The sequence below is a fragment of the Monopterus albus genome, unplaced genomic scaffold (assembly GCF_001952655.1).
Source record: "Monopterus albus unplaced genomic scaffold, M_albus_1.0 scaffold235.1, whole genome shotgun sequence".
Lineage (NCBI taxonomy): Eukaryota > Metazoa > Chordata > Actinopteri > Synbranchiformes > Synbranchidae > Monopterus > Monopterus albus.
Genome location: NW_018128115.1, coordinates 428178 through 453705, shown reverse-complemented (window position 1 = coordinate 453705; position 25528 = coordinate 428178). Strand labels below are relative to the sequence as shown.

General features: G+C 47.7%; 1 protein-coding gene across 1 annotated transcript in view; it reads left to right on the top strand.

The window, feature by feature from the left end:
- Positions 1-25528, top strand: part of LOC109971833 (spectrin beta chain, non-erythrocytic 1-like) — a 51873-nt gene that overhangs the window by 4361 nt on the left and 21984 nt on the right. Inside the window, 20 exon segments of the mRNA XM_020620339.1 lie at positions 3217-3439; positions 8900-9051; positions 11810-11983; positions 14840-14931; positions 15070-15150; positions 15240-15355; positions 16601-16713; positions 16861-16958; positions 16960-17040; positions 17954-18071; positions 18664-18822; positions 19555-19857; positions 20085-20238; positions 20516-21386; positions 21460-21597; positions 21714-22470; positions 22829-23031; positions 23454-23544; positions 23749-23895; positions 24395-24658. Of these exon segments, the coding sequence (XP_020475995.1) occupies positions 3289-3439; positions 8900-9051; positions 11810-11983; positions 14840-14931; positions 15070-15150; positions 15240-15355; positions 16601-16713; positions 16861-16958; positions 16960-17040; positions 17954-18071; positions 18664-18822; positions 19555-19857; positions 20085-20238; positions 20516-21386; positions 21460-21597; positions 21714-22470; positions 22829-23031; positions 23454-23544; positions 23749-23895; positions 24395-24658 (4263 nt within the window). The 5' untranslated portion in view covers positions 3217-3288.

Sequence of the window (25528 nt, the reverse complement as noted above, 5' to 3'; positions counted from 1 at the left end):
GACCCCCCTCCCCCGAGCATGTATTTAAAAAATGCCTCAGAGGAATAGGGTGGAGAGTGTGTGGGGGGGCGTGTGTGTGTGAGGTTTCACAGTGCGGGACCAGTTGTCAGACTGGGTGTTTTTCTGCCATACTGGGCCACTTGTGCAAGCTCCTCGCTGAACTTGACATTTGTTTTATTTTGTCGGGTTTGTGTCAGTGCAACGTTTCCTGTTGGGTTCCTTCCACTGTTGTAGCACTGAGATGCGTTCAGTCGCTGCTCCCAGATAAACAACTAGCTGCTCCTTACTACTGTATCAGTCTGGTGTCTCCTGGGGGGGTCGGTCTGAGCTGGGACTTCCTGTCAGTGGCGTGGTGCTGGTTGAGGGGTGGAGGTGTTGTGCTCCTCCGTGAGTTTGTCTTCCTGCTCTTGTCATGTTTGGGGAATGTGGAGCGATGGGAACACCCAGAGGCGGGGGCCGCTAACGCTTCCTGCCCCCCACTCCCGCCTCCTCTTTAGACCTTTTATTCCTCGGCAGTCGCTCGGTTTTCACTCGGACAGCTGTTCTGTCTCCTCAGTTTAACACTGCTCTGTGGAGTGTTGGTGTGTTTGTCTTTACCCAGCTGTGGCCCCCGGGGCCCCGGACCCCTGGCCCCAGCAGTAATATATGACGAGACATTAGCTTAGTTTGGAGGCTGGTTATTCACATGTGTGCGTCCTGGCCCGGTGATTCTACTTCCTCTTCCTGCTCCTTCTTTCATTTGTCTCCTTCTTGTGTGGTTTATTTTTTTCCACTCCTTCGCTGCTTCCATCCCTCTGGCCTCTGACTTGTCGTCCTCTTGTGCTGCTGCTCTTCACTCTCTGACTGATCACAGATCAGTTTCCATCATCCAACAGAGGATTCTGGGAAGTCAGGTCCATTAGTGGACACTGCGTCCCCCAGGACGTTCTGAGTGCTGTAATGGCTCCTGCTGCTGATGGAACTCTTTATTTCCTGCCTCCATTAGCTCCAGTCATCTGAACCAGCCAACCAATAGGAGCTCAGCGTGGCTGCTCCCAGCACAGCACCAGACATTAGTCCTGTTCGAGATACAATGTGCCTGGTGAGCAGACGAGAGTAGGGGTGGAGACAAAAGGCCTCTGTCAAGACAGACAGTTCAGGGGCCTTCCACCGGCCTTCAGTCTGTACAGGAAGTCACAGAAACGCACCTCCTGTTAGGTCTGATCTCGATTTAATAACATGTCAACAGACCAAACCGTTTAGCTTCTCCTCAGGGTCCAAACAGCTGCTGGTCTGTACGACAAGGAGAGTGAGAACGTACTGTGACTCACATACTGTGTCTGGGCTGCGTTTCTCATACGAGGCATCATCAGATTAGCGCTGCTGTATCTAAGCTGACCAGGCTCGGTTTGATATATATCAGTACATTTTTTCCACGTAGGCTTCAAATTTACCTTATAAACAGTCAGAACATACAGTGGTCAGTTTATTAGGAACACCTGTCTCTAATCCAAGTCCTGCAGTAAATCCGTCACAGTAAACTCATTGAAAAAGATTTGGATTGGAGCATCTCGTAGTCTTCCCTCAGGGGAGGGCAGAAAACTACTTTATAAGTACTGCAAATATAATTTATCCTAAGGAAACATTCTTACTACCGAACGCTTCTAAACCTAGATACACAAAGAAAAAAAAAACAGACTTCTGGTTTATGACAGTGTACTGGACATTTATTAACAGCTCCCCTGTCAAAGGTTACATCTGCCTGTAAAACTCAGTGCTCATGTGTCCACAGCAAACAGCACGAAAACATCTGAATCTCTTCTTCTCTGCTCAGTTCACAGACAACGGTGACGCCGGTGGCTTGTTAACAGCAGGTTTAACAGAACCCGTCTATTCCGAGCTGAGGCCCAGATGCAGCTGTAGAGCCACCAGCCAGTTCACCGGCGGATAAATCATCAGCAAATATCGACTTTCCAAGCAAAAAATAAAGCTGGAAGCTGTTTGTTTTCAGCCAATTAGACATTTTCTGTTGGTGTCTTTGTTTTCACATTAAACATCTGGAGCCGTTTCCTTGGACTGGAACAAACAGTGACAGACTGAATGATTCAGAAAACAAATATAAACAGTTTGTTGCAGCTGTGCGGACACAGTGTCAGTGTGGCGCTCTGGGTGGAGCAGCTTCTTGTTGGTGTGGACTAATGGAGCAGCTGCCTCCAGGGAAACTGCAGACACAGAAACGTGAGCGGGCGCCGAGGCTGTGGCGTGTGCGACAGGCCACGCGCTTCATTTTCTAATTGATTTATTTATCAGGGCCCACGTACAAAAAGAGAAGATGCATCACAGTGGACCCTTGAAAGTCTGAGAGTCGCTGGTAGACACAGTATGTTCAGACAGGTTTTAGGGTTCAGCTCAGAGGAGGGTAGAAGTGTGTGTGCTGAGTCCAGCAGGAGGAGCTGTGGGTTTACTGATGCAGGAGCAGACCCACTGCTGCAGTCTGACCTCACATGCTTGTACACAGCAGCAGTGGGCGTGGTGGGCGCAGTGATTCTCTGATGGTTGCTCACCCTTGACTGCAGGAGTGAAGGCTTTATTCTTGGTTTGTTAAAGATCCAGTTGTTTAGTTTCTGCTGGGACCGGAATGTAAAACTGAGTTTGGCCTGAAGATGATGTGACGGCTGTTCTCGCTAGTAAACACCACATCTGGAAACCTCTGGCTGGCTGTGATGAGCAGAATCTGTCTGTTGTGTGAGTTACAGATGTTTGTGTTTCCATCACTGAGACGGGGTTTTGTGTTTGAGCACCTTGACACTTCCTGTTTGCCTGACACACTGACAAAGTGAAAACCTCTTCACGTGTCTATGCTCAGTCGCTGCCCAGGAAATCACATGCCTCTGTTCTGCTAAAACAGATGTGTTGAGTATTTCGGGTTTGTTCATCCGAATGAAGTATATGCAGTACTTGTTCTACTGCGCTCATTTGTCTCTTGTCACGTCGTAGGGAACGAGCGACTGGAAAATCAAACATTGATTGATTTATTTTTTTTTTTAGATATTCGTTTGCATGTCTGTTTCCACTTTAATCTCCTCCAGCATGAAAACGACCAAACTGAACGACCAGCCTGTCTGAGCCCTGACAGTCAAGACTGAGGGTTTTAAAGCTCCTCTACCTCATGTCTCTTCGGTGGGGTGGGGGGGCCTTAATACAGCTTTAATGTTCTATTTGCATCTGGTCCTGCAGGTCTCTGCCTGAAGCCGCCGATGTGGACGTGTCCCCGCTGACATCAAGCCGTGTCACAGGTGAAAGGTCACGATGACGACAGTGGCCGCCGAGTACGAACACATGGAGCTGCAGCAGCAGTACAGCAGCAATGACACGGTCAACAACCGCTGGGATGACGAATGGGACAATGAGAACAGCTCAGCCCGCCTCTTCGAACGCTCCCGCATCAAGGCACTCGCAGGTAGGTGCCAGACCACCTTAACAAAGTCCACCTTAAGGCTATCTACAGCAGCAAAGGTCTGCTGTATGAAGACAGAGACACAGGTGCACACAGCAAAGGCCGGTGAGCAATGTCATAAATGAAACAACATGGACGACAACTTCAGGTTTGTTTACAAATGTCAGTTTGTTTTAAACATGGACTTAAACAGGTGGCGGACTGATGAAACTGTTTGCACAGTTGTTGTTTTGGTGCCACGGACGTTTATTAATGTTCAGCGTCAGCTGAGGGGCAGCTGCCTGGTCGCCCAGAGGGCAGAGCTGGGGAAGCCACGGCAGCGCTGAGGTCAGGAGACGGCTGCAGCAGTCCTCTCCTTCACGTGTCAACTTGTGTCTGGATGTCAGGAACTGAAGGTGAGCACTTGGCTTTATTCAGCAGAAGAAACCCACACTTGCATCTTAACTGCACCATGAAAGCCCGTTCTGTGAGGAAATCCGACCTTAGGGAGTTGCAGCTGTCAGCCAGATGTGCACTGATCTGAGCAGGAGCCGCATCGATCGGACTCTGACCTGTGGCGGTTGTCTGTGCCCTCTGTCTGCGGCAAACCGGAGCCCAACATGCAGAAACACATTTTTAAAACTGAGACGTGTCTGACAAGGACCAGACCTGGTCCAGACTATGCTGGGCCTGCCCAGAGACACCTCTCTGTCTGAGAGCAAACCACTGCAATGTGTTCATCCCTCCTTATTGTCTGTGGAACAAATAACAGATGGATTTCTTCTTCCACGTCAGAGATCATCCAGATGGCCTTTGACCTCTGAGCCGCCTGTCAGCCGGTTGGCACAGGCAGGAGCTTATGGCTCTGTGCATGTATTATTATTGATACCATGCCCTGCACTAAATGCAGCTGTGGCCACGCGTGATCCTTCTGGGTACAGTGACAGATGAGGCCCCAGCTCAGCCGGCAGTGAAAACCTGCCGAGGAACACGATTGCTGACGGTTCCTGCAGCTGAGGGACGAGACTTCCCACTAGGCCATGTTCTTCCTGTGGTTGTTCCACTGACTGTGGAGCTGGTCAGCCATGTTTGTTGTGTACAGCAGCGTCTCCGAGTTGTCATGGTCGTTCACCTCATCAGTGTTTTTTTCTTTGCAGATGTCTCTAGAGTCAGAGAGAAGAAGGAGACTTTAACGAATCATTTGAGCACTTGGAGCTAAAGTGGGCCCAGCTATAGGGACCGTCCCTGGTTCAGGACAGTCGCTGGGTGTCAGCAGGATGTCCAGTAACTGAGTGGTTATTAGGTCCGTGTGCTGGTGGTCGCTGAGGCTCCACAGTTACTGGTGATGGTGGTTAGTGGGAGGCTCAGGGTGGAAGTAGCCAGCCATGGTCAGCAGGGGTCTAGGTGGTGTTCAGGTGATTGTCAGCACCTGTCAAAGCCAGAAACTCTCCATCACCTCCTTCCTCGTAAAATATGTGTGTGTGCATGCGTGCATGATGTTTGTGTGTGTTTTCCTTCTCAGGAATGTGAATGAACAATGTAGGGAGACCCCCCCCCACCACTTTAATTGGAAAGCTGTGATGCCATTGGCTGATTTGTGTCCCCCCCCAACACACACTCACACTACACTGTAAGAAATATCTCCTGGTCCTTTTGTCAGTCTCATTTCAAAAAACAATCCAGGACTTGTTTCCTAGAAACTTCCAGGAGACGATAAAGATGCCTGTAGGACCAAAGTGCTTGAAGAGACAAAATGATTCAGTGAAATAAAAAGCAGAATCAGGCCAATGAAAGTGGAGGGATGTGAGGACACAGCCGACAGTTTAGAGATTAAGATACTGAAATAATCAACTCACCAGAGAAAACCTTATGGAAACCAGAGTAAAACCAAGGACAACATTAGTCAGGGAGAAGCTGTACAATGGTGAACAGGCTCTTTCTTTTAAGAATTTGATCTGTTGGGTCCAAAGTCATTTGGAAAATCTAGAAGAGTTGGGAGCCACCAGGAAGTCGGCTGGCTTGGCACTAATGAGCACGCTCTGTGGATCCACAGATGCAGAAATGTGTGGAACATCTGGGTAACTTTCATAGCCAGAATCCTGAAACATGAAGAACTGACCCACACAGTGAGTTTCACAGGAAGGACGTGGAGGCCGTCTTGGGGTCAGGCTCGCCTCAAAACATCCGAGGCACTAACATGGAGGGCAGGCTGTCTTTAGTCTGAGAGACAACACCCAGGGCAAAAAAGCTTGAGAAGTACCAGCTGCTTGCTGAAGATCTGGGAGCCGGCTCTGATCTGGTCTCGTGGATTCTGGGCAGTGTTCTTGAGGACAAAAGTCAAACCTGAAATCTGCTGAAGTCTTCGACATGCAGCTAAAACAGGGATTTAGGGGAATTCTGTAGGAACATTATTTTTTACAGTGTGTTTGTGGAGGGGGTGGTGTTGAGGGAAGTGGTCACAGCAATGCAGAGGTTAAACAGGCAGCAGCAGAAGAAGCAGAGGATCCTGGAGCCGTTGCCTGGCTTTGAGGGATGGGCCGGAAATGCACCGTCGCTCCGACCTCTGGACTCTCTGTCTGGACACACGAGGACATTTCACTGTCTGCAACTCAAAATGTGCCGCAAGTTGACTTTTATTCTGGATTTCTGTCATTTAAAAACTGCCTGGATTTAAAGGTCGGTTGTCAGACCGTGGCTGTTAAATGTGACCTTTGTTCTCTGTTTGAAAGGTCTGTTTTTACCAGCATGTGGTTCTTTCTTCCAGCTCAAAATCTGCTTCGATTTCTTTGTTCTGCTGTTTATTCTTGTGACTTTGCTTAAGTTTGAGCCACTTTTTGAGAATCTGCTTTTTATTGTTTAAAGAAATCTTTTTAAAGTACAAGTTTTTATTCTTTTTTGTGGGTTGAAAAGCATCTAAAGCTCACTTTTTCAGTACATCTCACATTTGTTTTAAGAATACATTTTTTACCCTTTAACAGAAGGAACTTGTTCTTCCAGAAACTGTACTCGGGCTCTGCCTCTGTGCCGTGAAGTCACCAGTAAGTGCTGGTGAATTTCTGACTGAGGAGAAGTTGGCAGATTTATCTCGACGCGTTTCTTCTGTTTTTGGTGCAACGTTTCCATCAGTGGTAGACTGGACTGAAACTATGACATCTGATCACTGAGCTGTCGGTGCGGTAATCTGCAGCAGGTCGTACTGGTCAGGACGCGTTTCCTCTCGTGTTGGATTTATTATATTAGTAGCGAGTATCTGGGGTGGTGATGGAGGAAGAGTGGGCGTCAGCGGACCCGACTCAGCTGCAGTTCACCTACAACCAGCTGGATGGTCGATTCAAACAGCTGCAAGGTAAGAAGGAACAGAAGAAGAAGCTGTGAGTCATTGAATCGGATCCAGCAGCAGCAGCAGTTGAAGGTCAGAGGTCAGAGGCGCTACTGAAATGAAAGACAGGAAGTGGTTATGTACTGCTCAGGTTGTGATGGAGGTTTGTCTTTGTGTCTTAATCAGAGAAAAACAACTTGATTTGTTTCAGAGGTTACCAATGAGGTTTGAGACTTCCCAAGGGCCCCTTGACAAATCTAGGGGGTTACAAAATGTTTAAAGATGCAGCTGGTGATTTGTGTGTGAAAAGTGCAAGTTAGCAGAGATCACACATGTGCACAGTCGACTCGCTGTGTCGGCATCCCCCGGCAAATGTCTCTAATCCCCCTGCCAGGTGCTGCCGCAGCTTCACAACCTTCGTGGTGGTGAGAAGGCTCCAGCACCAGATGAAACCAGCAGCTCTGGGCTCATGCTCGCCATTGCTCGTGCATGCCCCACCGCTGTGGGTTTCTCAGGCTGAGACTGGGTTTATTAGACCACCTCTCCCAGCGACCAGAACCTGTCCTGTTATTGTTACTGCAGGACAAGAGGCGGCTTCACACCGAGCAAAACAGTTTCTGCTTCCACTGCTGTGGCACCTGTTGGTAACAATTTAGGGGGGGGCTAAGGGTCTGGCCCCGACATTATCACCTGATCGCTTTAATACAGTTTTTTCCTGTCATGGTGCATATGCCTGAATTATTGTTTGCTTGGTTTAATTAGCACACTGCTCTAATTACTAAAGCAGAGAAACCGACGGGGCTCCGCATCTTGTTTCTCGTGGAGGGTTAATCCAGACCCGGTCTGTTCAGGGTTTTTTTTTTTTTAGTATGAATTAGTGTAAACTTCCTGTGAGGACATGGTGAGACGGTGTCTGCTGTTTCGTCTTTAGAGTGCTTGCCCTGATGGTTTCCTCTGAGCTCAGGAGCAGGATGTCGTGACCCTCGACCTGTGGACAGAGCTCCTCCGTCCAATCACACTGTAAAACAACACTAATGCAGTGACGGTGAACTGTCAAACTATTGTGCATCAGCAGTTGAAACACAGAACCACAGAAATGTATAAAACTGAAGACCTGGTGTGCTCAGTAGCTGAGCCCTCAGATCAGTAATCAGTCAGTGGGCAGAGCTGGGAGCTACCTGATGGCAGGTCAAAGTCTCCCAGGTAGCGCCACACAGGGCTGTAAAGGTGTCTGGCAGGTGAGCTCATCAGACAGGAAGAAGGAATTAAAGCTTTGAGTGAATGCAGAAGAAAATGCAGAACATTTAAATTAAAAGCAGAAAGCCTGCATCAGAATGAGTTTTTAGTATTAGTGTCACCAGTCTGTTAAAATCATGTCAGACTGGGAGGACCGGCCGCTGATCGGCTTTATGGTGCTGAAGGCATTCACACCCTCCTGTTTCCTGTGGGACAAAGGTCAAGCACCATAGAAGGAATATCCCCATTCTCCTAACTGCATCCACTCACTTGCATCTTAGTCCCACCCACTTAAGATATGAGGAAAAGATGCAAGGAGAAACCGTGAGAAGAGAGGAACGTTTGAACAGACAGGAGACATCGTTTCCTCAATCCATATTGGAAGCGTTCAATCACAAACCCATTTCCAATAAAAGGAGCGTGTCGATCTGTGAAGGATGCACTTGTGTATCCTTGGTTATAGCTCCTCCAGTGGCCTCCTTGGTTTTTAGAACAGAAATAAGAACTTTGGGGCGTCTGTCGGCGTAGCGGACTGGAACGACTTCCGGGTTGAACGAGGACAGAGAAATGATAAATGATGGTATTCACATAGCGTCTCCTAATGCTAATCCAGAATGTGAAACTCTTCGTCCTCCTCGGAGTCCCGACCCAGAATGTAGGTTTTATGACAGATATTCCAAAAAATACGCTCGGGACATAAGGGGTTAGCTAGATAAAAATAACCTGCTGCTGCTTGAATTCACAGACCTCCACACTAACAGGCCGCAGTTAAACATGTCTCCATTTCATTTTACTCAGCTGTTGTGTTGTTTTCATCTAGAAGCTGCACTGGGGTTTGGGGGTTTGAGTGTGTCCTCCATGACCCTGGTCAGTCTCCATCAGGGTTCCTCCAACACCTGCTGACATATCCCACATCTGTGTGTGTTCAGATGAGCGCGAGGCCGTGCAGAAGAAGACCTTCACCAAATGGGTCAACTCTCACCTGTCCAGGGTCTCCTGCAGGATCACAGACCTCTACACGGACCTGAGGGATGGACGCATGCTCATCAAGCTGCTGGAGGTCCTGTCCGGAGAGAGACTGGTAACACACTAAGTACACACAAACGCAGTACACACCTGTCAGAACAGGGACTGGTTAAGTAATAAAGTGCTAGTAGTAAATACAAACAGGCTAATAGTTTGGCCCACGTGTATCAGATCAGAGAACTTCCACTTTGTCTGGTTAAACTCACCTCTGTCCTGGTCAGATGTAAATCTGGGTCAGTCTGCTGATGAAGACTTTCACTTTACTTCATGGGTGTGTGATAGACGGTGCTCACTGGCCGTACTGGAAACCTCAATCATAAAAGAGAGCTGAGTAAAACCGCTGAGCAGCTCAGGTGAGTGGTGTGGGTGTTTAATCCACAAAGGTCTGTGATCGGTAAAACCTTCACAGAGTCCAGAAAACACCAGTCAGTCGCACAAGACACAAGTGAAACTGGAAAACAGTTCTGGTCTTTACGTTGAAGGGACTGGACACTAGTGATGGCAATACATGAGTCGAGCCAGGAGAGGGATCTCCCGCGAACCACTGCCTCGAGGCTTGTATTGTTGCCGAAAAGACACGTGACTGATGACGTCCGACACAGAAACTGCTGGCCTGAGTGACTCCCGTGACCAGTTCAGACCGTCGATACGGTGTCATGACGTGAGATCTTGCTGCGTGCGTCAGCAGGGGCATAGGCGTAGGGATACTATAAAGCCACCTGAGATGTTGCGCAACATCTGGGTTTGTCGGCGTAGTAGGTGTGTGCCTAGTTGCTGTCATTGATCATTGCTGCAGGTGTGTGATCACCATGGAGCCAGCTAGGAATAACAACGATTGATTCCCCATCCCTTGTATTTATTCACACCCTGTCCTAGTTACATTCGCACATATTACCATCCGAGCACATCCTCTGATTCCCCAAGCACGCCTTCTCCCACCTACTACACTACATACGTTCATAGGCTGGACTGACTGACCAATCAATCTTTACAAACGTTTTCACATCATTCACACAAACCCTAGTTACACCCATCACATAATTCAGACATTGTTCTGCTGCATACTATTTCGCCACCAGATGGCACTAAACCGAACCTTTGAATGAATGAACCAATACTCGATGCTGATGATGAAGTGGTTCGATACAGGTGTCATGGTGTTAATTGGACATCACTAGTGGACGCCATCTTTGAGTCTCGTATATGGGTCTCACGATGCTACACCTACAGTAGCTAACTGCTAACACGAGCATATGGCAGAACTACAAGCAGAGGCTGATGGGTAATGTAGTCATGTAATGTAGCTAACAGCTCATGCAGTAGGCACTGCAGCCACTCCGCCCTCTGGGAAGCACAACCTCTGACACGGTACTAAGAGGCCATCTGGTCACAGATTAACTCAAATGTTTACACCAGTCGCTCATTCTTCATCCATTTGTAGTAGTAGTAGCTGCTTAGCTGTGTTGTAGGGGGTAAGATTTATAATACAACCAGTTTATATTAAGTGAACCTCCACACTGTACATCTTATAGCTTATAATCATGGGTGTGACATCAAAACACGACCATATTCGTCGCCAAGGCAATACTGTCTTCCGATAGTGTCTCGCATACACATTTTAGCCTACTGTAAGGCACGTAGGCAATTTGGGACGCACCCAGGGGGAGTGCTGGCTGCGGCTCTGATCTTGTGCTGGTGTCTGCATCCATCTTAAAATATAAAACATGTTGGAGGTTGCGTCAGTCAGGCTGGAGCTGGTAGAGTCGTTTGGCCTTGATTCTGGATTCAGTGTTTCTGATAAGATATCTGAGCGCTGGCTGTGGTCCAGCTGCTGCCCCCTCCACCCCCTTCCTGGAAACCAAGGACACTTCACTGTTCATGCATTTCCTGTGCTGTGCTCAGGAAAGACGGCAGCTTTGCTCCACATCCTGTATTTTTTTAAATCTGTGGTCAAAACAGTGAGGGGATGGACTGAGGAGGCTAAGTCAGAGCTACAGGCCTGCTTTGACTGCACAGACTGGAGAGTATCTGAGGCTGCAGCTACAGACCTGGACGAACGAACTGACACTGTCACATCCTACATCAGCTTTGTGAGGACGTGTGTGTGTTTCCACAAAGTCCTTCTGCACATACAACAACAACAAGTGGTTCACAGTGAAACTCGAGCAGCTTTGTCGTGCCGAAGAGGAGGCTTACAGATGTGGGGACATGACTCTGTAAGCCAGGAACACAATGACGAGATCTGAGCAGCAAAGAGGAGCTACTCTGAAAAGCTGAGAAACCAGGTTTCAGCCAGCGACTCCTCGTCTGTGTGGAGAAGCCTGAAAACACCACTGGCTATAGAAAACCAAATTTACAATTTTACAACATACTGAACCTGAACACATACAATGTACAGAAAATCCATTCACAAAATAAAAACAATGGATTTTTAGGAAGAACTGCTACATGTCTCTTTCACCTCATTCCTTTTGTCCTTAAATCCTTCAATAGACATGAATGTGTCTTTCTCTTTGCAAGTTGTTTCATGACCAAGGTGCATAGTAAGAAAATGCAGTTTTCCCCAGATCTGTGAAAATTTGAGGCACATTAAAAAGTAATCAGTTGAAAGAGCGCAGCTAGTAGCCACCAGAGCTGAGGTAGAAAACCAAACCAAAGCTGAGTTTGTATGATGGCACCGGGGTTTTGCAGGGTTGATTAGGTTTTTAAGACTCATTGTTGTCTTGGCTGCTGCTGTCTTTACTGAGCTCAAACCTCTTTAAGTCTGATTCAGTGTCGCTGTTGTTTCTTGACCTCTGTTTTTCTGTCTCCAGCCGAAGCCCACCAAAGGCCGGATGCGGATCCACTGTCTGGAGAATGTGGACAAGGCTCTGCAATTCCTCAAGGAGCAACGGGTTCATCTGGAGAATATGGGGTCCCATGATATCGTGGATGGAAACCACCGACTGACTCTGGGCCTCATCTGGACCATCATCCTCCGCTTCCAGGTAACAACCAGATGAACGTCTGGGAGGACCTGAACCCATCGGGCCAGGTGTGATTACCTGCCTGAAGTGTACCTACATGAATGTGACCTAAATGCACTGAAACCTGTTTGACTGAAGAGCATCAGAGTTTGTGTCCCGGTCAGATTTTGGTCCTAAGAGCCACCAGAACCTGTGTCAGACCTCGTCACTTAAGAGTTTTGATGATGCGGTTCTCGTTAAAGGAACACATTATTCCCGGTTTCGGTTCTGGAGGACAACAGCAAGTTAAATTAATTAGTGCTTTTACTGAGTAATTAGAAAAAAAATTGTACCGCTGTTGCTAAGGGAAAGCTGGTGATTTTTTTTTCTCTGAATAAAATCCCAACTGATCCTGATTAGCCTAGCTTAGCACAACATCTAGTGTACATTACCTAAAACTAATCTTTTATAGAGGCCGTAGGGGCTCAAGTCTAAGAAGATGTTTTCCAACAGCATGAAGTTTTTCAAGTGTAATATCCAGAAAAAAATTATATCAAATAAAATTGTGTACACGGCTCCAGTGTGAACACCGCTGAGCTCCTAAACTGCCACACATGCACAAATGTAACTGAAATGTGAGCCACGTGCACACAAGAATAACAACCAGGTGGTGTGTGTGACGGTCAAATGGCCCAGTTTCCTCCCAAACCACTGGGTTACGATATGTTCCTTCCAGTTTGTCCTGATCAGAAGCTTCTCCATAAATGTCCACCACATGTGAAACGTCCTGGTCTCTCCACTGACCCCGTCGCTGTCCTCCATGTTTACTGTTACCAGTCTGTGAGGGGCCGACGCCGAATGATGACGACAGGCCATTTGTGCAGAGGAGGAGACATTAAAACGACCACATGGATTCTGATCTGACCTTTCTGACAGCACTGCACAGTCAGAGGTCGGAGAGGAATCGGGTCTAGGAGCACATACACAGGTGGCCCAGATCTGGTCTGAGGACATCTGGACTGGTCTGTTCACACTGCTGTGGACACATCAGGTCTGGGAAATGTCAGGTCTGGGACGTGGACAGAGCTTAAATGTGCCTAATGCTTTCTGACAATGCTTATTTATGACATCAAACATCTCGACGGACATTTTAGGAAATACAGTATAAATACTGCAACATTTTGTCAGGATGCAGCAACATAACAAGGCATATATCCACACAGAGAACAAAATAAAAATAAAGCAGACATACAACCCAGGTGCATGTTTGTAAAATTGGTCTAATCACCGAGTATTGTCCAGCTACTGCAGAGCGGACACAACTCAGACCAGCATCCTCACTATCACTTATTTACCTACTCAGGTTAAAGTCCAGACTCCTTCACAATTTACTGGTGGCACACAGTCGTCATGGAAACCCAGTCCAACTCCTGCTTCGACCTGTAACCTCTGGGATTTCCCCGTTGAGCTCTTACAGCTTCAAAGTGTCTGAACATCTGGCCAGTCGGCTCTTACCCGCCTGCTGAAATCACCCAATCAGAGCTGCTGTCAGGCGAAATAAAATTGGACACACCAACTTAGTCACAGAGTTTCTCATGAGCTGCTGTAGCCGCCATGTTGGTACACAGATGCCTCGTGATGCGTGTATGTGTGTGAAGGCAGGAGTCCGTCCACAGTTAATGTCATCATGACTCAGCTGTTTGGTTTGTTACAAATGTTCAAAATGTATTTGGTTAAACACTTTGTAATTAGTTTCAAGATTCGAGATTTTTATTTGCCCTTTATGCATAAACAGTCTAGGCATATAGGAATTCTTGTGCAGGGCTCTCCTGGAGTCAAGTAAAGAGTTTAAAGCCAAAAGAACAAACATCTAGTCTAAATATAAAATTACCCAAGAATTAAAAAAAAAATTATCAAACTGTGGATACAAGAGTGCTTTATATGTTTTATATTAATATGTTTTCCTGTTTAGTATTGTGACATCTCAACACACAAACAATTAGTGACTTGTATATCACATAGTGACGCACACCCTTAGAGAATCCAGTCTGCAAACAAACCTTTGACAAAGTGTATGTCGTCAACCACAGCTAGCAACTTTAACTAAACTGATTCTTTTCCAATCAGCAAAAGAGGATGATGCACCTTGAAGCTTCAGGACCACGTGGTCACTCCAGAGAGGAGCTTTGAGAAATCAGAGCTAAGCTGTAAAAACTCTTATCTGACACACAAATGCGCGAAGCAGCCAGCGTTCACTGGATCAGCATCTGTCAACAAAGCAATGCAATCAGGTCACTGTAGGTTTCGGTGTGTACAAGAGCTTGTTTTCAGTTTGCCGCTGTGTGACCTGGTGTCTGTTCTTCCCACTGCCCTAATAAATCTGGGAGGGGTTCTTCCTGAAGTCTATTATTATTTCTTTTGTCTTGTTTATGTTGAGGATGAGGTCATTCTCCTCTCCATAAATGAGGATGTTGTTCACCAAGCTTCTGTAGCCCGACTCGTCTCCCCCCTTGATGAGGCCCAGAATGGTGGTGTCATCAGCATATTTAATGAGGATGATGATTGTGTCATGGTTGGAGACACAGTCGTGGGTGTTCAGGGTGAAGAGTTTGGGGCTGAGACAGCAGCCCTGCAGTGAACCTGTGCTGGTTGTGAGCTCAGAAGACACCCGCCCTCCCATTCTGACCACCTGTGGTTTATTCTGTTGTACTGCAGTGTAAAACGGCTGTCATCGTATCAATTTGATCATTATTTTGGAAATAAATACAAACTTAGGTAATAAAAGATATAGTAGCGAATGGTACAATAAAAAGACTAAGGCCATTCTTCTCAAGTCTCAGTGTTCCCTTGTAAACCTCAGACCGCTGGAGGTGTGACTCTGGTGTGTTTGATTTACAGATCCAGGACATCAGCGTGGAGACTGAGGACAACAAAGAGAAAAGATCGGCCAAAGATGCTCTGCTGCTCTGGTGTCAGATGAAGACTGCGGGGTGAGACAAACACCGGCGCTGCCCTGATGCTGCTGCTGTTCTCAACAGACCTGCACTTTTAGGAGCGACAGATCCAGAAACGGGTCCAGGCTCGGCTAAATAACGCATTGACATCTAAGATGTTTGTGTTTTCCTCAGGTATCCAAATGTAAACATCCACAACTTCACCACCAGCTGGAGAGACGGCATGGCCTTCAACGCCCTCATCCACAAACACAGGTAACATTGTCAACGTGGTGATGTTCAGATGATCTGGGTTATTGTCCGATGGCTTGGCTGCCTGTTGTTTAAAACCAGTTTGTTTTCAGGCCCGACTTGATCGACTTTGACAAGCTGAAGAAGTCCAATGCTCACTACAACCTGCAGAATGCCTTTAACCTGGCAGAGCAGCACCTGGGACTCACCAAGCTGCTGGACCCAGAGGGTAAGCCTGGCGAGACGTGTCTTCCACTGCTCTCATGTCCACCAACCAGTGTTTCTTTTCAGAGGACGTCTTCACACGTGGTGACAGAGTTCAATGTTATGAACGTTAGGCCATGAACTCGGGAAGAAATGATGTGATTTGTCAACAGCTTCAGCATATAACGCACTATGTCAGATCTCAGGTTTCAGAGGCGGTGGCAGAATCGTCCTGTAGTTCACAGACAAGCTCTCCTGAACAACATTGACGAGCGTTTAAACATTAATTTGTCAAATGTGAGTGTGAAAATCAGTAGTTTTAGTACGTTTCATTGCTTCTGTCTGGCTCTTTTTCTTTACAAGCGTATTTGGTGGTGCCCAGAAGTACCACATTAGCTGCTGCTGTGTGGGCTGGTCGTCGCATAGGTTTTGCTGGTTCGGTCTGCCGGTCTCAGACCTGACCCAAAACCCACCCAAACTCAATGTGCAGAAATTAATTTCCAAAAAAGAGGCTTGATCTGATGAGGACCTGAGCCTAGCCGGCCCTGACCCCAATAGAGCTGAGAATAGCTGGACATGATCCAGACCTAGAGAGAACATGAGCAGCAGGATGATCAATTGGTTAAGTCAGTCAACGAGCAAACAGCTGTGGTGGAAAAGAGCAGCAGTACAATAACAATCGTGTCCTCCGAACAAATGTAAAGTCAAAGAAATTAAAACTGTTTCTTTATATTCCTCAAAGACAGAGTTGTTATAAGTACAGTCCTGTTTCCAGCTTGTACAGCAGCAGTACAACAAGCTGTAGCAAACGGGCCGAATAAAGACAAAAGGCAAATTCAAACTGTTTAAAATCTGTGAATCTGACTCAGACTCTGGCTGAACACCTGAAATCCTAAAACAAGCTTCAATTCCTGTCAGAACAAAGCTGTGAAGTTCTGGTTCTCTGTCTTGTCATAAAACACACCTGATACCACCTGCACTCAGGTCCGTTCAGATCCACTCAGGTCTCAGGCACTCGACCCGATCAGACCGGTTCCTCAGAGCCTGGTGAAGACCCCTAGTTTGATCCTCAGCTCCTCCAGTCGTAGAGCAACACACTGAACCCCAAACTGCTGCTGATGCAGCTGTTAAGAAAACAGACCAAATAGTTTTGGACCAAAGTGCTGTCAACCTGAATGTGATGTAAAGTTTCTCTGCAGTCTGTTAAATGGAGCAGTGAGATCGATATAAGCACAGCTGAATCGACGGTGTCTCACTGTTTGTGTTGTAGATATCAGCGTGGACCATCCCGATGAGAAGTCGGTCATCACCTACGTGGTGACGTATTACCACTACTTCTCCAAGATGAAGGCTCTGAAGGTGGAGGGCAAACGTATTGGAAAGGTCAGTAACAAACAGACCCATTTACCTCTGAGATGATTAGAGTCCAGATGTCTGCAGTAGCCTGCAGGTGACATGGTATTAAGGTGAAAGTTTTACACAGCGATTTCTGATGAAGATGAAAGGAGACGTGTCTGTTGTCGTGTCCAGGTGCTGGACAACGCCATTGAGACGGAGAAGATGATTGAGAAGTACGAGTCTTTGGCCTCAGACCTGCTCGAGTGGATCGAGCAGACAATCATCATCCTGACGATTCCCAAACTCCCTGAGGGAGATGCAGGCACTGATGACGGCTTTCAAGACCTACAGAACTGTGGAGAAACCTCCAAAGTGAGAACATCTTCCCTCATGTAGCTCCTCCACTGTCACCCTTGTAGTCAGCACCGTCAGCGCTGCAGCAAACAGCTCAGAGCTTAGATCTCAAATGTAATCGGTTAATGCATTCATAGGTTTCCTACTGCTCATCAGGATCTAGGTTGTTTTATCATCAGACAGGTTGTGGCGGTGACGATTTAAATGCGCACTGCATGTGTGACATCAGCAGTGTGAGTCTGACGCAGTGCTCAAAGTGGAGCTGCTTCCCTCACGCCATCTGTGGCTGAGTGCAGAGGCACGTTGGCCAAACAACAGGCGGGTTCCAGTTTGGCCTGAAGCTCCTCATAGCGTTAACCTTAACGACAGCTCAGCCGGCCGTCATGAGGAGGGCAGCTGTAGCAGGCTGAGGGGACAGGGCACAGTGAAGGCAGGGATGTGATCTGGTCCACGACTGTGTGCTTGGATCTGATGCACACTGGCCCCTGCTGGCTCTCCATCATATTTTGGCTGTGTGATGGTAAAACAGGTACTAAATGTCCTTCTGTGCAGTATCCAGAAAGTCTGAAAAGAAGGTCTTACATTTGACTCCATGAACCTGCAGAGTCTACACGCAGCCAGAACGTTCATGTGAGCAGGAACCACACTTACCAGCTGACAGCAGGGAATCTGGGGACTGATGTACATAATGGGTTTGGATAAAATTTCCATTTAATGCATCTGAAATTTACATGATTGAATTAAATCTCCAACACAAAGTGTGCAGAAAGTGAAGGGGTCTGACCACAGGATACTCCATTGTACAGCCACTAGACCGTGTTCCTCATCATCAGGGTCACCTCCTCCCATTCCTTATTGAGCTACCTCCAACTCTCTCTGCACGTCCTTCTCGGACTCCTTGGCGCTCTCTCATGCTCTCATGTTTGTTCAGGTTCACAGAGAAGGGAAACCTGGAGGTTCTGCTCTTCACCATCCAGAGTAAGATGCGAGCCAACAACCAGAAGGTGTACATGCCCCGAGAGGGAAAACTCATCTCAGATATCAACAAGGTCAGAGCTACTGAGGTTTAACTCCTCATGAACACTGTGGGTTTCAGTAACTACGGGACACATCAAACACGTTACTGATTTTATTTTATCAGATAAAATGTAGGAAACATTCAGGCAGCAGCTTTAGTGTTGCTCGTTGACTGCAGCTGAAGTCCAAAATGAATGTGCCGGTTTTCTCAACGTGTCAGATACATATGTAACCAAGATTTAACATCTGTTGCTCGATTCGGTCATAAAACAACAGGCACATTAGCCCACATAGCCACAGGGAGTCGAGGTTACTTAGGCCACCAGCTGGTTTTAACTAAATCTCTGCTGCAGTATTTTTGACTTTAAATCTCACTAACAGTGAAAGCTCAACTTATTTACACTTGAGAAGAGATTCAGATAGATTCAGGGTCAGTCAATATATTTGATGATGAGCTCAAACTAAATAAAATCCTTTGGCCCGTGGAGCCTGAGGCTAGCTGGATTTGACACTTTGGCTCTTGGACGTCTTCACCCAGCAGCAGCGTTGATGTAAATGCTGCTGCCTCACAGCCCATAATATGATTAACACCCTGTGATGCTGATGTCATGTCTGTCCCATCAGGCATGGGAGCGACTGGAGAAGGCGGAACATGAGAGGGAGCTGGCTCTGCGGATGGAGCTGATTCGTCAGGAGAAACTGGAGCAGCTGGCCAGACGCTTTGACCGCAAGGCGGCCATGAGAGAGACCTGGCTCAGCGAAAACCAGAGACTGGTGTCACAGGTAGGACAAGGCAGAGTCAGCAGCACCTGGTGTGTGTCTGTGCTGGTATCAGCTGCACCTGAAGGGAAACTACATGGTGTTCTGCTGCAGCATACTAAAGCCTCCTAGCTAACGTCTCCACCTCATACGGACACGTGGGCACACATCTGGAGTTGCAGCGGGTTGAACAAAACGTTCCCTAAAGTCCGTATCTGGTCAACTGCAGTGCATGAAACAACTACAGAAGGAACGGCAGAAATTTCAGTAAATCATCCATCCACTAGAATAAAACAGAGTTTTTGTTGCTCTTTTCACTTTTAACCATAAACATAAATAAGAAGGTAATGTAAACATTTTCTTGGTGTTTTGCTGTGGACAGTGGGAACATGGCGTCACTACAGTTCCAGTGATGGTTGAAACACTGTCAGGTGCTGAGCGTGGACTCACGTGTCCGGTCAGACTCATGGTCCTCGCAGCTTAGACTCTGTTGATTGGTCTATTCAAATCAACATTTTCCCAGTGTTAGACAGTTTCAGAAAGGTCAACGTTTGACAACTTTGGAGAACAGTTTGTGTCAAAAAGTTTTTATGTATTAAGTTTCTGAAAAACAAACTGATGTTTCACTCTTGGTCGTGAGACCCGGGTGCTGTATCTGCACTTTGATCCAAAAATGTAAAACAACACCCAGACTGTTATGTGTGACTCTCTGAAAGTGAGGTCTTTCTTTCAGTGCTGCCTCCTTTCTGTCTACAGGACAACTTTGGGTTTGATCTTCAGGCTGTCGAGGCTGCCACCAAGAAGCACGAAGCGATTGAGACTGACATTGCAGCGTATGAGGAGCGTGTCCAGGCTGTGGTCGCTGTGGCGAAGGAACTGGAGGTGGAGCGTTACCATGACATCAAGCGTATCGCGGCCCGGAAGGACAATGTGATCAGACTGTGGGAGTACCTGCTGGAGCTGCTGAAGGCCCGCAGACAGAGGCTGGAGGTTAACCTGGGCCTGCAGAGAGTCTTCCAGGAGATGCTCTACATCATGGACTGGATGGATGAGATGAAGGTACACTGATGAGATGGACGTTAGTAGTGCAACAAATCCTGCCCTTGTATGGCAGATTTTAGGTTGAGATGTGCAGTAGGACATCAGTATCTGTGTGCATCCAGTTCAGATATAGGTCAAGGACTTGTTCAAATTTAAGACCAACAACAGGGGGGAGCTGTTAAAATCCTTGTAGTGATAGGAAGCTGACTGCCGATGTCCCTGGTCCTCTCTGTTTGTCTGTCCAGATGTTGCTGCTCTCTCAAGATTATGGGAAGCATCTGTTGGGTGTGGAGGACCTGTTGCAGAAACACGCTCTGGTGGAGGCTGACATCGCCATCCAGGCTGACAGGGTGAAGGCAGTCACTGCCAACGCCAACAAGTACTTCATCAGCGACACTGGTGGGCAGTGCACAATACCAGTTGTCCCTCAGTTGAAAAGTTGTGTTTTGGCTGAATTGTTCGATGTATAATTTATTCTGTTCATCACAAACAATTCCAACATGGGCTCCAGGAGGGCTGTGAATGGGGACCCTAGTGATGCTGTTTACTTTGAGGCCAACCAAAGAAAGCATCTTGTTCTATGGTGGTTTGTGAGCAGCAGTCTACAGTCTAGTTCAGTTCAAACTTGGAAATGTAGGCAGAAATTGTTAAGTGTTGATAATGGTCTTTTGTCCAGGCTACAAGCCCTGTGACCCTCAGGTCATCCGGGACCGGGTGGCCCACCTGGAGTTCTGCTACCAGGAGCTGACCCAGCTGGCCGCAGAGCGCCGGGCCCGCCTAGAGGAGTCCCGCCGCCTCTGGAAGTTCTTCTGGGAGATGGCGGAGGAAGAGGGCTGGATTCGTGAGAAGGAGCAGATCTTGTCCTCTCTGGAACATGGCAAAGACCTGACGGGAGCGCTGCGCCTCCTCAGCCAGCAACGAGCCCTAGAGGACGAGATGAGCGGTCGTGCTGGCCACCTCCAGCACACCATCGCAGAGGGCCAAGCCATGGTGCAGGCCGGCCACTTTGGTGCCACTAAGATCCTGGAGCGAATCACTGACCTGCAGGCTCAGTGGGCGGCGCTGGAGCAGCTGGCAGCGGCGAGGAAGAAGAGACTGGAGGAGGCTCTGGCTCTACACCAGTTCCAGGCTGATGCAGATGATGTTGACGCCTGGATATTTGACGCCCTGCGCATTGTTTCCAGCGGAGAGACAGGCCATGATGAGTTCTCCACCCAGGCTCTGGTCAGGAAGCACAAGGATGCAGCGGCAGAGGTGGCCAGCTACAGACCGGTCATTGACTCACTCCATGAACAGGCTGCCTCCCTACCCAAAGAGGAGGCGGAGTCGGAGGAAGTGCGTGGTCGACTGGTGGGTATTGAGGAGCGCTACAAAGAGGTGGCTGAGCTGACAAAGCTGAGGAAGCAGGCACTGCAGGATGCTCTGGCTCTCTACAAGATGTTCAGTGAGGCCGATGCCTGCGAGGTTTGGATCGATGAGAAGGAGCAGTGGCTGAACAGCATGGAGATCCCAGAAAGACTGGAGGACCTGGAAGTTATACAGCACAGGTAGGGCTCAGGGTTTGTGATTGTGCATCTCTTTTAGCTAGCACTGTATTGATGTGGACTGTGTCCTTGGCAGGTTTGAGAGTCTGGAGCCAGAGATGAATAACCAGGCCTCTCGTGTTGCCGTAGTGAATCAGATCGCCCGGCAGCTGATGCACAGTGGTCACCCGAGCGAGAAGGACATCAAGACCCAGCAGGACAAACTCAACAACAGGTACAAATAATAGACTGTGACAGGTGACAGATTCAGTTTATCCACTGTGGAAACACTTTGAAACTGTAGGTGTGATTGGACATGTAGACAGTGATGATCCCCTCCTCTGCCACCAGGTGGAGCCAGTTCCGTGACCTGGTGGACCAGAAGAAGGAGTGCCTGAACTCAGCTCTGGGTGTGCAGAACTACCACCTCGACTGCAATGAGACCAAGTCCTGGATCAAAGAGAAGACCAAAGTCATAGAGTCCACCCAAGAGCTGGGCAATGACCTCACCGGGGTCATGGCCTTGCAGCGCAAACTGACGGGTATGGAGCGCGACCTGGCTGCCATTGAGGACAAACTTGTAGACCTTCGAAGCGAGGCAGAGCGGCTAGCAGAGGAACACCCTGATCAGGCTAAGGCCATTACAGGCCGCCTGGCTGAGATCACTGCCGTCTGGGAGGAAATGAAGAACACTTTGAAGAACCGTGAGGAGTCTCTAGGTGAGGCCAGGAAGCTGCAGCAGTTCTTGCGTGAGCTGGATGACTTCCAGTCCTGGTTGTCCCGCACTCAGACAGCCATCGCATCTGAGGACATGCCCAACACCCTGGCTGAGGCCGAGAAGCTCATGGCCCAACATGAAGGCATCAAGAATGAGATCCAGAACTATGAGGAGGACTACCAGAAGATGCGGGACATGGGGGAGATGGTGACCCAGGGCCAAACAGATGCACAGTACATGTTTCTGCGGCAGAGGCTGCAGGCACTCGACACTGGCTGGAATGAGCTGCACAAGATGTGGGAGAACCGACAGAACCTGCTGTCCCAGTCCCACGCTTACCAGCTGTTCCTCAGGGACACCAAGCAAGCCGAGGCCTTCCTCAACAACCAGGTAAATTCACTGCAATGTGTTGCCTTTTACACCTGTAACTCCAGGTGTGTGACCCCCATGTCCCGCAGCATGGTTTTTCCCACACTAGTAACACCGAGCATTTTTAACTGAGCAAAAATGCTTTTTCTTGGTTTCTGTGGATATTCATGGTCCTCAGAGGATGAAACTGATTATTTTTTACGAGCACCTGGTTTTACTTGTTGTACGGCCATCAGCACAACATATCAGCCTACAAATTATGGATCTCATCATCCAATGGGATAGTTGGCACATTGTCCTCATTCCATTCCTACACCCCACAGGTTTAACCCTTTAAACTACCTGTATCAGTACTGAACCCCATGACTCTGTCCTGCAGGAGTATGTCCTTGCTCACACCGAGATGCCCACCACTCTGGAGGGTGCTGAGGCCGCCATCAAGAAGCAAGAGGACTTCATGACCACCATGGATGCCAATGAGGACAAGATCAATGGTGTGGTGGAGGCTGGCAGGCGGCTGGCAAGCGACGGAAACATCAATGGTGAACGCATCCAGGAAAGAGTCACCTCCATCGACGACAGGTAGACCTCAGCTTCAGTCTACATTTCAGACATCTGAGAGCCTGTTTGACAAAACAGCCTCCCTGCAAAGTTGGTTTAGTTGGATTTTCCCACCTCTAACTGAAATGTAGCGTTTCCATGATCTTGACCTTGGAAGCAGCAGTGGAGAAATGGGGCGAGCTGGGCAGGCTACCATCTGCTGGTGACAAACTCCAGAACCACTACATAGATGGACATTGTAGTGAAGCTGGTCAGATATTAACTGTCTCCTCATCTCCTGGGTTCTTTAAAAGTGACTGTTGTGTTCTTAGTCTTTGTCAGTGTCGTCAGCATTATGTTTTACAGGAGAAGTTGTATTTATGAGTAGTAACAGTAGTAACAGATAATGAAAGTTCAGTCAGGACACAGCTTTCTTGATGTGTTGCTCTTGTTCTATGTTTCAGACACAGGAAGAACAGGGAGGCAGCAGTGGAGCTGCTGATGAGACTGAAGGACAACAGAGACCTGCAGAAGTTCCTGCAGGACTGTCAGGAGGTCGGTCACTATAGTGGACATTGGTGTGGTGTCAAGAATCTTGTTTGTTTAATGACTGATTTCCTTTAGAGATGGCACATAAAGTCTGGTGAGGTGGGTCGTCCGTCCGACATTTTGGTCCAGAGACAGATGGTAATGTCCTAACCGTACTTCTGCTCTTCAGAGGATGACCCCTGACAAGCTGTTTGTGTTGTTTGTGTGCAGCTGTCTCTGTGGATCAATGAGAAGATGCTCACAGCTCAGGACATGACCTACGATGAGGCCAGGAACCTGCACAGCAAGTGGCTGAAGCACCAGGCCTTCATGGCTGAACTGCAGTCCAACAAAGAGTGGCTAGACAAGATCCAGAAGGTACAGATTCCTCCCTCCCTGCAGTTTCAAAGCACATTGCACTGCACCTGTGTATGAAATGTGCTATGTAAACAAAGGCCTTGGCTTACTGCAAGATGACCCTCTGTTCCAGTTAATGAATTCAAGGTGCAGAAGAGTAAAGGGACCTCTACCTTAAAGTTCCCATGGCTGCTCATTTTGCTCGTCTCCAGCCATTTAATGTTTAATCTTGGGTACCTCTAGGTTAGCTTGGCACCCTCATAACTCCAAATAGTTTGTAATTGTTTCAGAATCAGAGAGCCAGAGAGTCTCTTCCTTAAAACGAGCGGATAGTTTATGAATGCGTACAGTTCCTGTTGCCAGTGACGCAAGTTCCTCTCAACGTATCATGGTAGTGTGTCCTGCACTCTGTGGCCTGAAAGGTGCAACACACCAGGTACTCATTTCCAGGTCCAGACCCGGGTCCATTGAGGCACCACGGCTCAGCGACTTCACTCTGACGCTGTCTATCTGTCTTCAGGACGGCGTGCTGCTGGTGTCTGAGAAGCCAGAGACGGAGGCGGTGGTGAAAGAGAAGCTGTCGATGCTCCGCGTCATGTGGGAGGAGCTGGAGTCTACAACGCAGACCAAAGCTCAGTGTCTGTTTGACGCCAACAAGGCCGAGCTGTTCACACAGAGCTGCGCCGACCTCGACAAGTGGCTGGGCGGCCTCGAGGGCCAGATCCAGTCTGATGACTACGGCAAAGACCTGACCTCCGTCAACATCCTGCTCAAGAAACAACAGGTACTACTGCAGTGGCAGAAGAAGTGGTGGAAAATAGCTAAGTTACTAGTACTTATTTGAGTGTTTTCCATTGTCTGGTACGTTATACTATATACTTCACTACGTTTACCTGACAGGTGTGGCCACCGGTTATGTTGCAGATTCAGAGTTTACCCAAAACATGAAATGTTATGTAAATTGTGTAACTGTACAGCATAAAGTACTGATTTGTACTCATGCTTAGGCTATAACTATTACCTGTGGTATGTACAGTTGTTTTTGGCGGCCTGTTTAAATTTTAGTTTTAGTCTAGTCTTTGTGTGAAGCTGTCATTTTAGTTTTTATTAGTTTTAGTCACATTCATACTCTTTTTAGTCTAGTCTAGTTTTAGTCAAATAAAAGTCTGAGCATTTTAGTTTTTTAGTCAGAATTATCCATGACTATTTTCATCTAGTTTTAGTCAACGAAAACTGATGACATTTAGTCTAGTTTTAGTCAATGAAAATTGTATTTTAGTCTCTTTAGTAATGCAATTCTATTTAACCCAGTCAATATAGTATAAGTACCTAGTAGTATAGATAAAACCAAAATTTTCTTTTAGCCAAACCCATTTCAAACAAGGTTATCTTATTATCAAAAATCAAATCAAATTAAATTTTATTTGTATAGCGCCAAATCACAACAAAAGTCATCTCAGGACACTTTACAAAGTAAGGTCTAGACCTTACTGTTATCAATATTATCAATATTATTACATAGGGAAAACCCAACAAATCCCCCTTGAGCAAGCACTTGGTGACAGAGGGGAGGAAAAACTCCCTTTAACGGAAGAAACCTCCGACAGACCCCGGCTCTTGGTGGGCGGCCTTCTGCCTCGACCGGATGGGGTGA